The 12,295-nt window shown below is 46.1% G+C and overlaps 1 protein-coding gene across 3 annotated transcripts in view; it reads left to right on the top strand.

Moving 5' to 3' along the window:
• LOC142771739 (uncharacterized) overlaps window positions 1-12,295 on the top strand; it is a 220,436-nt gene that overhangs the window by 4,901 nt on the left and 203,240 nt on the right. For 2 of the 3 annotated variants that reach the window (XM_075873590.1, XM_075873591.1), the window contains exon 1: window positions 4,919-5,516. The exons of the other annotated variant lie outside the window; for it this stretch is intronic. In XM_075873590.1, coding sequence (XP_075729705.1) covers window positions 5,187-5,516 — 330 coding nt within the window. In that variant the 5' untranslated portion in view covers window positions 4,919-5,186. Of the gene's footprint in view, window positions 1-4,918; window positions 5,517-12,295 lie in introns of those variants that run through there. 3 annotated transcript variants of the gene reach the window in all.

Below are 12,295 nucleotides of genomic sequence, written 5' to 3'. Positions count from 1 at the left end.
TATTTTGAAAGAAATTGAAAATTCTTTTCATCATTCTCTGCCTTTGCTTTAGCCACCGTACGTTTAAAAGTACCTGCAATGAATTTATAATCTGACCAGTTTTTTGGACATTGATTGCGTAATATCTTCTTCTAGGCAGCTTTTCTACGCCTGAAATCCCAAATTCAGTTATCATTCCACCATCGCGACACAGGATTTTGTTCAAATGATTGAACCTCGAATTCCGCTTTGCTACGCGACTACTGTATAACTGAACAAATGCTCAATGCGTTTTGCTTTACCGTTGCTTCATACAGAGACTCGCAAGATCCTTTTAAAAATACTGTAATTTATGCACGTAAGTCATCTAGCAGGAACAGATATTAGTGGGCATACAATGTCAAATGTAACTGGAATGTGATCGCTATTAGTCGGAATGTCAACAGTCGATCAAGATGAGATGCCAAGGCCTGATCCCGAAAACGTTAAGCCTAAAGATGAGGATGACATCTCTTTGATAAAAGTGGGGCACCTTAGTTATGACAAGTGAGGCTATTGCCCTGAGACCAGCCCCATAATTGAGTACCGCAGGAGTCTGTCCCTGAACCCCAAGTTATATGATGGGAGTTGAAGTCTCCCGCCAATAGGACATTACTACCGCTAATAGAAATTGCACTATTCAAAGGGTTTGTGTCATAAACCCGTGACGGGTAACATATATTTGCTATGTGAAATGTTTTACATGAAGGAAGACTCAAAGAAATTCCTAAATTTCGTACTCCGGCGACAGAAGCTGAAGTGTTATTTTTGCCTTGTGGCAACATCTGGTAGAGACTAAAGTAAGTAACCCGCCCCCTCTTGACAATCGATCTAAATGAAATGATCAATAATTTTTTATATGAAAATACTGATCTGGAACTAACCAAGTTTCTTGTAACAATATTATATCCTTTTTTTCAACAATAAGACAAGATAAATCTCTGGAAGCTGTAAAAATAAAACGACAATTCCACTGTACGACTTTGGCGGCTCAATGGTGGGATATACCAACCGTCGAAACAACCTTCTCTAGTATGCTGGCCTTTACGACCTTAGTAGGCGGAGTCTTTTTTTTTGTTTTTGTGTGTGACGACATGGAAGATGGGTTTAAAGGAGATCGGCTACGTTTCTGGGCACGCGAATTGATTTAAACATCAGTGTGGAAACTCAGATCTAAAGTAGGGAGGTGACCTCTCCCTGTAGGCTTATTAACCACCCAAGTGTCTTCAGGGAGCACCCTATAGTCTCTAGTGCTGCATCCTGCCTCCTGCTGAGATGTCAGCGTAGAACTTGTCTGAGGAGAAGCTGCTGAGTTATTCATCAGCTGAGTTAAATGAGCGCTGATTATCTCATACAGACATTCTGAGATGCTCGTAAATAACCTGTCCATTGCTTTTGATATTGCCTTTTATACTGCGGCCTCAATTGTTTGAGCAAAGCTAGCGTCTGCCATTGCATTTTCTCGATTGGCAATCCCAGCATACCCTTGTGTCCTTTCCTTCATAACTGTAACTGCTTCTCTCCTTGAGCATCGTCGCCTGTCCATTACTTCCAACAGTTGCTTCTCTTGAAAGAGAGCGGGACCAGTGGAACAATCTGCTTTATGAGCACCCTCACAGATGCAGTACTTCTCAGCTTGAACCTTGCAATCAGCGTGTGAGTGACCCTCACCACAAATGCAACGCCGTATTCCAGATTTACACCCACCAGCACTATGGCCAAAACGCCAGCAATTTTTACATTGCAGGGGACGCTATGCTGATGGTTTCACCCTGAAGATTAGTGGTCAAGCTTTTATTTCAGATGGGCACGATGTTCTGGCGAAAGTTACCTTCTCCTTGTCTACAACTTGATTGCACCAGTAGGTAGCTATTACCCTAGCCAAGGAGAGTTTCTCAAGCGTCTCAAATGGGCTTAGTTGTGAGTCAACTCCACGCACCACGCCTTTGGTGCATGCAAGATGGGGTGGGATATATGCACTCACAGGGATAGAGGCAAATTATGAGCATTTCAGAAGATTCGCTACACAATCTTTGTCTGGGGATCGGCAAAAGATATCCCCGCCGCCAAACTGTCGTACGTACCTCGGTGGTGCTTTCGTACTCGGAGGTTATCGCCTGAAGCTGCTCCTGAATCGTCTTAGGGTTGTTCAACCAGATTGATCTATTACCCAAGGGCACCAGTGCAACGGGAATGCTGCTAATGCCTTGCGTAGAAAGAGCCCGAGGTGAATTGCATCTCATAGAAGACAAGCTGTCCATGCCGAACTGTTTTTTGCAGGAGAATTCCTAGACATTGCTGCGATCCCTTGATGATCCCTGAAACTAACACAAGATAACAGATACAAATAAACTCAAAAGTTATCAAGCTACCTGATTATTAACAACCAAAACCACCGGAACGGAGTACCACGTCAACGACTCGTCAGCACGGTAGCCTGGAATCCATGGCACATACCCACTCTGAGAGTCGGTCAGACGGTAACTGCACTATTGCTTACGAAAAAAAAAAAGATGAACGAGATGAAAGACATCATATAAAAAAGAGATCCAGGGAGTGAGAAATAAAAAAAAAACATAAAAATAGTCTCCATTATAATAAAGATAACCTAACTTTTGGAGTCGACCAGACAGCTGAGCTTGCCAAAACCGAATAATTTGGGATGTATACGTATTCACAATTTGGAAATTACTTCCCAACTTTTTTTTTCAACTATTTGTTAACGTTATACTACCGTCTTCTTGTTAAATGAACATCTCGGTGCTCACGCACCCTCACATGTTTTTTTACGCTAGTTCATCATTTCTACATACATTTTATTCGCTAAACCAAATCTGCCACATATCTTTCTTCTCTGAATAGTGCGCTCGCCATAAATTTCTCGGTACATTTAGTATCATAGCAGCACGTTTTAATGCAAGGTGATTATTTTCTCGCTTTTCCGTGGTCATCGAAAGCTTGTTGTATTTCCTTGTTTCTCAATTAAAGTAATTTTAGATCCTACGCTACGCTCCACACCGACGTCACCGGCACCGAGCAGCGTAAGGAAAGTTGCATTAGAGTGTACTAGAAGTGTTGAGTGGCGAGACGGCGCCTCGCCGCCTGATCCCTTCCGCGTTGCCCGCAACGGCGGCGCTGCAGTCGAATAGTACTGATAGAGCCGCGCGCCGCGTGCAGTAACTGCTATGCGCTTAGGCTCCTCCGTCGCGCTTTCTTGATGCAGATTTCTTTGTAGCTGCCTATCATTCATGTCTAGCACATAATGCCATAGCTCTTGAAGTATGACACGCCAATCTAACGAATTTGAGCTCCTGAAAAGTCCTTGTGAGAAATCGAAAACAATTCAGAAAGGGTGCGTCTTATACTAATTTCTTCCCTCTTAACTCTTTCTTCGTTGGTTAGGCATCTGAAATATTCAGGATAGCTGAGCCGATTTATTGGAAGTTGGCTGTGCTCAAAAAGCTGTGAGTTTAAAAAACAAATACTGTGTCACACGCACTCAGAACCAGAAAGCCATTAGTAAATGGAGGAGAGGAAGGGAATCTGAACCCCCTACACCACGAAATGTTTTCGTAATTTAGCTTTTCAAGGTATACTAAAATATTTACACGCATTTACAGCGACCACCAAGTGCCAAAGTTAGGAATTCTTCTGCACACCCCACCCCTCCCCCCCCCCCCCCCAAAAAAAAAGAAATCTGCCATGGGTAGGCCTGCGCCAATAGTTTACAGTTGGCGAAGCTGATTATAGCGTGTCTCTATAAATGCGCAATGTGGAGTAGTTTTCACCTTTTCGACAGTATGAGGTCTCATAACTAGTTCAAGTCTATCATAGTCGGACGAGAAATGCACCGCCTAAAAATAGTTGCTGTGCTACAGATGCACCACTGCCTGTCTACACTTTTGACACTTAGTAATATAACTACGCTTATATTACAAAACATCGTCATAAATTTGCTCGCTTGCAATGGCATTACGCCCATAGAATATTTCGAAAGCAGCACAATTTAAGCTGTCGATAGAAAATGAGAACCGGTTACAATGAATTTACGCAGATTAACAGATGGACTATATATACAATAGGTACTTTTAATATGTTTGTATGTTTTTATTTAGTTTAATAAGTAATAAACTTTTCGGAAAGCAATAATTATCATCTTCCGCAAAACTGACATGAAAAAACAGAGTCGTCACCGATTAATGTTGTGACGACGTTACTTATACTCGGGTTTCTCTTCAAACAATCGAGCGCATGTAGGCTCATATGAGGAACACTGTGCTCTGCATATCGCAGATACTGTCTACAAAACGAGCGTATGATTTAATCACGGTTTTGATACTTCTCCTTTCTTTGTAGTTCACCAGTAGCCATTTATGATGTAAAGCAGCTCAAAGCGCTGATTGAGTTAGAAGCTAGGTGGATCCGAGCTAATTCCGATTGACATTTGTGTGTGTGTGTGTGTGTTTTTGGGTCGGCAGGTTTTTGAAACAGCGAATGTGCCGACGCGATTTCGGCGTGCCTGCTTATTCACTCGTGCACCATGGCGAGTAGCAGGTGCGTCCACTGATAAAGGTTCAGAAACGCATTAAGCGCGCTAAAAACAAGGAATTACACGCTTTCGCAGGCTCGGGCGCGCGCGCTCCCAATGCAGACGCTTCTGAAATCTTCAGTACGTTGAGACTACAGCGCCGCCACTACTGTCACCAGGCGGAGGATCAGCCGTGATGCGGCGCGGCCGCCTCGTTCACTCCACTGCCGCCTTCTAGTACAATGGAAGATCCGTGAAAGATCCATGATTAGTAGTAGCGAGTCTCGGACACCGGGTTTTGTTTTCACATTGCTTGCAACGTTTGTCGGAAGAGAGCGCTAGCTGCTCGCATCTTTGGGGCAAGTGTCGTACGAAGTTCGTTTAGGCGCGACGGTTTAGTGACCGTTGACACAGGGGCTACCGTTGAGTACCAGCGTGACCTGTGACTGTGAGTTGAAGCTTTTCGCGAGAGCCAGTGTTGAAGCTCGTCGTTAAACGATACCGAAATTTCAGGCTTTCGTCTGATGACACCGGTTGAGCGCAGTGAGTGTCGTTAACGTGGTTACATTCATCATCATCGTCCACGCTGCCGGTGACCGCGTGCGCTAGTAGATCAGCGTTCGAACCAGAGTCCATCGCTATGGCGCTTCGTGGATCTTCGGGCAGCGTCGCAATGCCGAAACGGGGACGTGTGCTACGCCGCGTGCGGGACTCCGACGTGCCCGGGGTCAACTGGCGCCCAACGCTTTTCGCGGAGGAGTTCCTGCACCCGCACGCCTGCTGCCTCTGCCAGGTGATTCCCAGGAATACGATCCTGCTGCCGTGTACGCACGCCCTATGCGACACCTGCGAGCGAGGCAGCCTGCGAAGGAACGGCACCGGAGGCACCTGCCCTCTGTGCGGTGAGAACTTCGAGGAAGACGAGTGTCAGGCGATCAAGATTTCTCCCAAAAAGGCGAGCAACCTCAAGGTGATTGGACTTGAAATGTGCTTGTTTGTTTGGCTGACGCGTTGCTTTTGCTGTCGCTTTACACTAGGTTCTGATCTTATGAATGAGAGCGCAAGAAGGTTGTGTTTGTAAGCGTTGGGGGTGTTCACAAATCGTGAGACTCGCTTCTTTTGAAGCCTCCCCAGACGTGCTGAATGTTGCGTTGCTTCGCGTTCCGGCGTGGCGTTTGTACAACAGCATTTGCGGAAGCGCTGTCAGTGAACTGACGCAGGTGTCGTAACTTAACGGGGGCAAGACGGAAGAGGCGCGGATGTGGTTACGTAAAAAGGTAAAGGTGGGGGATAGTTTTCATTCAAGCAGCAATGACACTTCGTCGCCGTCGTGCGGTTGCAGCCGCCGCGACGCAACGGAGCAAGTTTGTCGTTTCCGCTAGAAAATCGCGTGCATGCGGTTGGCGCTTTGGTATTCGGCTAATCGTGAGAATCGCTAAACGTGCCGAATATAATCCTACCCTACGAAGGCTAACCTGGCATCCGCTATATTCTAAAACTGCTAATTGCAAAGCAGTGTTTGAATCGTCTTACGACTTATTTCTATTTGGCGAACGCACTCGTCAACACTTGCCACCTGAGGCAGGTGTGAGCGAACGCGTCCAGCGTTTTTGAGGTGTCGCAGATGTGCAAACGCGAACTCGGTCGGCTCGAAACGACTTCAACAGTTTCATTCCCCCAATTAATTTCCTGTGGCGTTCAGCGAGGGTTCGTAATGTACTGCAGAAAAAGTATAGTGGCACTTTTTTTTTCAGTAATAAAGAATCTCGCTCTCATCATTGTTGTTTTACGCTTGGATTCTTACCTGAGGTGGATGTGTAGACGCAGTACTAGCTTCATTTTTCAGATGTGTTTGCAAGTGAGCGTACCAGCAATTAGCATTTTTGTCGTTAATATTTTAAGGGTGAAGCCCCTTACGCCGTGGGTCGTACTTCCCGTGTCGTCGTAGTAGCCAGTTTCAAGGTTTCAAAACGTTGGCACAGCGAACCTACGGAGTGAATGATGATGAGTGGCGCGAAGTGTCCCTCAGTTCGTCCGTGCGTCTGTCCGTACGCCTGTTCGTTCGTCCGTCTGTCTGTTTATCCGCCCGTCCGTGGGTCCGTCCGTCCGTGCTGAGCCTCACTCGTCATCATTCACCTCGTGGATACGCTGCGATTTTGTTTTTTCATAAAAAATCGCGAGGCGTGTTATTCAACGGGGAACGATTCAAAAGAGAAATTGCGATAGTTTCCACCTAACATACTCGGTTCTGAAGGCAGCGGTCTTTTCACCTTTCAGGTTGTACTCGCGTGTCTTTTTATAGGCTAATTGATACGCTACTATACTTCTAGGCTGCATATACATTTCGGATGAACTCTCACTTCAAACTGCTCTACTGTGGTTTGTATTCTTGTTTTTTAGCGCAAAACTGTCACAGTCTCCTCATTTTAGTTGTAAAAACTGGACGAACGTCTGTAAATGTAATAATTTTCTGGAGGAACATAATTTAAGGAGGGGTACTTTTGCGGTTAACTTGAGGAGTGGTTGGGTAGTTGTAACCTAACCATTCGCGTGAGTATTGTGTAATCTACTCCGCTCCTATCATGTAACCAAAACTTAGGGCTAACACGCAGTGTTCGAGAACTCTTAGATGCTCCATTAGGAGGATTCTTCTTACCCGCTTTTGGTTGTATTTTCGGGTAATATAGTATACAGCTTAGTTTGCATCGAAGGCTAACTGCAGGAAAGTGCTTCACTAATTAAGTGCTCAATTACTGTAGCTTTCATGGCCGGCATCTAACTGTTCGTTGATGGTTAACGGAGTTTGGATGCAGTGGCATGGAATGAATATTGTTTTTTTTTAACGTATAACTGGATTTGAAATGCCGGGACTTCATAGCGCCCCTGTTTGACACAAGCAGCCAGGTATGTCTGGTGTTGAGTCGGTTTGTAAAATAGCGAAAGCTTTATACCGTTCGCGGTGTCCAGCGCAGATGGATTAAAACTGGGATAAAAGTGTTTCAATACACCTGGCGAAGGCCCGACTTCCCTGTGGTAGTTCACATGCAGTGGCAGCATAGATTTTGCACGTGTTATGAAGCGTCAATAATATCGCCACGCGTGCCTCTCTCTTTGTTTGGACGTAATTTTCGGGGAAGTTCGAGATCATTTGAGGTGATTGTGTTAATGGTGCGCGCCAGATGCGAGTAGTCAAGATTATTTGAGAGCTTAAGCGAGCATTGGCGATAACGCTGGAAGTTTCGAAGGCTGCCTGCCATAATCGAGACGGCGCGTTCCGCAGATGATCAGATTATGAACGGCCGACGATGTTTGCCGCTATCAGTGTGCGGCTTGAATAGCTTGTGCTTCGAACCTTTCAGTTTCGGGGGCAAAGTTGTCCCAATAGAAAAGTTTTTCTCTTGACCACCCCGACTGCTGCCTTCGTGTACATCACGAGCACGTGACAATATTGCCACGAGCATGAGACGAGATTGTGCTTCACATGAATGATGATTTGATTGATTTGTTGGGTTTAACGTCCCAAAACCACGATATGAGTATGAGAGACGCCGTAGTGGAGGGCTCCGGAAATTTTGACCACCTGGGGTTCTTTAACGTGCACCCAAATCTGAGCACGCGGGCCTACAACATTTCCGCCTCCATCGGAAATGCAGCCGCCGCAGCCGGGATTCGAACGCGCGCCCTGCGGGTCAGCAGCCGAGTACCTCAGCCACTAACTAGACCACCGCGGCGGGGCATATTGTGCTGCACGGTTTCATTACTGGGTGAATTGTATGTGCCACCGTGGAACAGAGATGAGAATGAGAAAGCAAAAAAAAAAAAAGGCAGATCCCACGTACTGTGGGAGTCAATGTTATGCGAAGCACGAATGAGGAAGGTTAACTTTCGAATAGGCTTAGCGTTAGGAGGCGGACGTAAATTATGCCGCACATGACTTCCGTGTCATGATTATCATGTTTGGATGTGTCGTTTAGCTTCGTCATCTATTCATGCCACGTGATACCAAATTTAGTATATGCGGAGCTAACGAAACGGCCTCGAGCACGCAATGTGCAATGCATGTATTCGTGTTTCGCATGACACGCATATCAAGATTTCCATCTTTGGACGTCTCATTTACCTTCGTCGTTGATTCACGTCACCAGCTAGCGAAACGGCCGCGAGCACGCTAAAAGCGTAGTATCTAATCATGTTTCACATGGCAGACATACCAAGATTATCATGTTTGGACTTGTCATTCACGTTCATCATCCATTCACGTCACATAATACCGAATTTCGTTTATGTGGTGGTAGTGAAACGGCCGTCAGCACGCTATGAGCGTAGCATCTAGTCATGTTTTACATGACTAGATGCTAACTCATATCATCATTATCATGTTTGTACGTGCATATACCTTCGTTCACTCACGTCACCTGATACCAAATTTCGTATATGTGGAGCTAACGAAGCGGCTGTGACCACGCTGTGATACCAAATTTGGTGTATGTGGAGCTTCCGAAACGGCTGTGAGTGCGCTATTAGTGTAGCATGTAGTCATGTTTTACATGACACGCATGCTGGGATTATCAAGTTTGAACGCGTCATTTACCTTCGTCGTACATTCACTTCACGTAATACCAAATTTGGTATATGTAAAGCTAGCGAAAGGGCCGCGAGCGCATCATGAGCATGGTATGTTGTCATGTTCTTACATGACACGCTTCTCATGATTATCATGTTTGAACCAGTGATGTACCTTCGTAATCTATTCACGTTCCGTAATACGAAATTTGGTATACGTGAAGCTAGCCAAACGACCGCGAGCGCACCATGAGCGTGACGTGTAGTCATGACTAGCCCTAACTTGAAAACTAATGACATGCATATTATCATTTCCAAGTTACGGTCTGTCACTTATGTTCGCTATGCAGTCATGTCATACCATAGCAGTTTTGCGAAATTTCATGGGAACGAAACCACCGCAAGAGCAGGAAGACCATGAAATGTAAGTCATGATATTTATGACATACATGTTGATAAGGAAAACTGTCGATGGGCGAAGAAACCAGACCGAGCACCGTTTCTGGGTTCAAACTTCTTTTCATGCAGTGCTAGCCTGCCCGCGTTTATTCTTCCTTTTCTGCTTTTCCTGGCTTTCCAACTCAATAAGTATCAACACGAGCAGCACTTTCAGTTCCGAATCCGAGTTTGCAGCAGTCAATGCTAGATCTGACGCGATTGTAGAAGACTCATGTTGTCTTAAAGTCTCGCTGCGCTTTGCTCGTGTGTACGCCAGAGCGATATCATATGGCGAAGCTTCTCAAATAATTTCAATCAGCATTGAAGAGAAAGTGACCGTTGGTGCGTTCAGTGCAGTTAGACAGCGTACTTTGAGCTGCACAGTATCGTAAAGTCGCCTAAGGCCGCGGACGTCGCTTCCCGACTTAACGCGAGGTAGATTGCGAAGCGCTGATAGGTGGTGTTGCTCGATCCGTTTTCGATCTCCGAAACTTTCCTTCAATGACTCGATGGCGTGTGCGTACAGGCTTCGGAATTCGGAAAACCACATATCGCTGCTGCCGCTTCACCCGCAAGATAATGACGTAGATAGAAGAACGCTGTTGTTGACAAAGCGTTGTTCAGGTGGACAGTTTGCGCAATCTTCTCCCAGAAAGCCGATCATTCGTGTATATTGTAATGGGTCCAAAAGAAGGAACACCAAAAACTAGTTTATTATGGGCGAACTTGTGCCCTGAAAATTATGTGCAAAAATGGAAAAGTCTGCTTGAGCGTTCCAAAACAAAAACTGATCTTCCGCCAACGCGCCTTCTTCTTCTTCGCAGCTCCAACCCACACTGACTCGTGCCCGTGAGCAAGGGGCATGAGTCGTGCGGCCACGAGCAGGAGTGCGCACAAGACTGTGGACGCTGATTCTTCATAATATCCGATAGTGTAATTAGTCTCTGTGGCAATATCACCTCTAAATGTTGGCAGGCCAAGGTTCGGCAGCATTGGGCCAATTCCGGTCGGCGCGTCAGAGGGTGATGGGGTTGCGTTCTGAAGAGCAGCCGCTGCTGTACTGTCTCCGTGTCGCAAACCATCTATCTTGCAGCGAATCTCAGCGAGAATGCTAATAGCTTTGTCGCTAGACCCTGCTGCCGCGACATACTCCGCTTCGAGCTCGTTGTCCGCTAGGTACTCTTCGAGAGCGTCATTAATCTTCGAGAGTTCGTTATTGCAAGCTCACAAACGGTCATAGATGCACCTGTGAGCGTGGGTTAGTCAGAAGTCGGGTCTGTTAGCGGGGACCTTGCTTCCTGCAGGAGCCTCGTGTACTCGGATCGTCGAGCAGAGCGCTTCGTCTTAAGGCGATCCATCGTATCCGGTGTTCGAGTCGATAAGTATGGTCTACGCCGACCAGGAACAATCCGTTGCGATCCTCGCCGCCCGAAGCACGATGCGGTCAAATAGAAGGTCCCTTCGAGTCGTGCGATGAAGGAGACGTGTCCGCACGAGGGGTTTCGGCACCACGATGATAAGGAAAACTATCGATCGGCAAAGAAACCATACCGAACACCGTTTCCGGGTTTCAACTTCTTCTTTTCATGCTTTCCCAGCCTGACCGAGTTTATTCCTCCTTTTTCTACACATGTCATGATTTTCTTGTAATGACTAGTCAAATATGCTCGCCATAGAGTCATGTTATGTCATACCAATTTTGGTATCGATACCAATATCGAGACGGCCAGGAGAGCTCAATGTCGTAGGTGACTAGATAGATAGATAGATAGATAGATAGATAGATAGATAGATAGATAGATAGATAGAAGGATAGATAGATAGATAGATAGATAGAAGGATAGATAGATAGATAGATAGATAGATAGACAGATAGATAGATAGATGGATAGATAGATAGACAGATAGATAGATAGATAGATAGATAGATATATAGATAGATACGCTCTAATTCGCTGGAGTTCGCTAAGAAACGCTTCGCATTTCTAAAAATGACAGCATATCCACAGGATGAATGATAAAAACTAGGGGGAAGCTGGGTCCGCACGCCGCTGCCGCGCCGCGCCGCTTCGGCATCCAGTTCTCTTAAGGCACGAACACACTAGCGGCGCCACTCTCTGCCGCGCTCCGCGCGCCGCTCGCGAGACGCCGCTTTTCTCTCTTTCTCCCGCCGAGCGTCGAGGAATTTCTGCCGCCGACTCAATCGCTCCTTGCGCTATTTCTGCCGCCGGATGGATGGATGGATGGATGGATGGATGGATGGATGGATGGATGGATGGATGGATATGGCTGTACCATTTAGATCGGGCGGTGGCTAGCGCCACCATGCCGTAGTACCTAATGAACCAAAAACTATATTTTTTTTCTTTAAAAAGTGAGTTTGAGGATTCGTACTTTGCAGTGAAGAGTTTAATTTTCACTCCTGCCTTGACTTTAGCCACCAATCAAATAACCTCCTTCTAGTTAAGTCTACCCGCTTAAAGTTTATTTTGCCCTCCCGGTCCCTAAACCCCAGTGCTTTGAAAAACTCTGTGCCACCATCCTGAACTATAGGGTGAAGCCCTTTACAGAACATTATCAAGTGTTCGGCAGTTTCTTCTTCCTCTCCACACGCACTGCATACTGTGTCTACCCCTTCGTATTTGGCCCGATATGTCTTAGTTCGCAGTACTCCCGTCCTAGCCTCAAACAGTAGAGAACTACCCCGAGTATTATCATAGATCCTTTCCTTGGCAATATCCTGCTTAA

This window comes from Rhipicephalus microplus, chromosome 9 (genome assembly GCF_043290135.1).
Source record: "Rhipicephalus microplus isolate Deutch F79 chromosome 9, USDA_Rmic, whole genome shotgun sequence".
NCBI lineage: Eukaryota > Metazoa > Arthropoda > Arachnida > Ixodida > Ixodidae > Rhipicephalus > Rhipicephalus microplus.
This window is presented reverse-complemented; position numbering and strand designations above follow the sequence as displayed.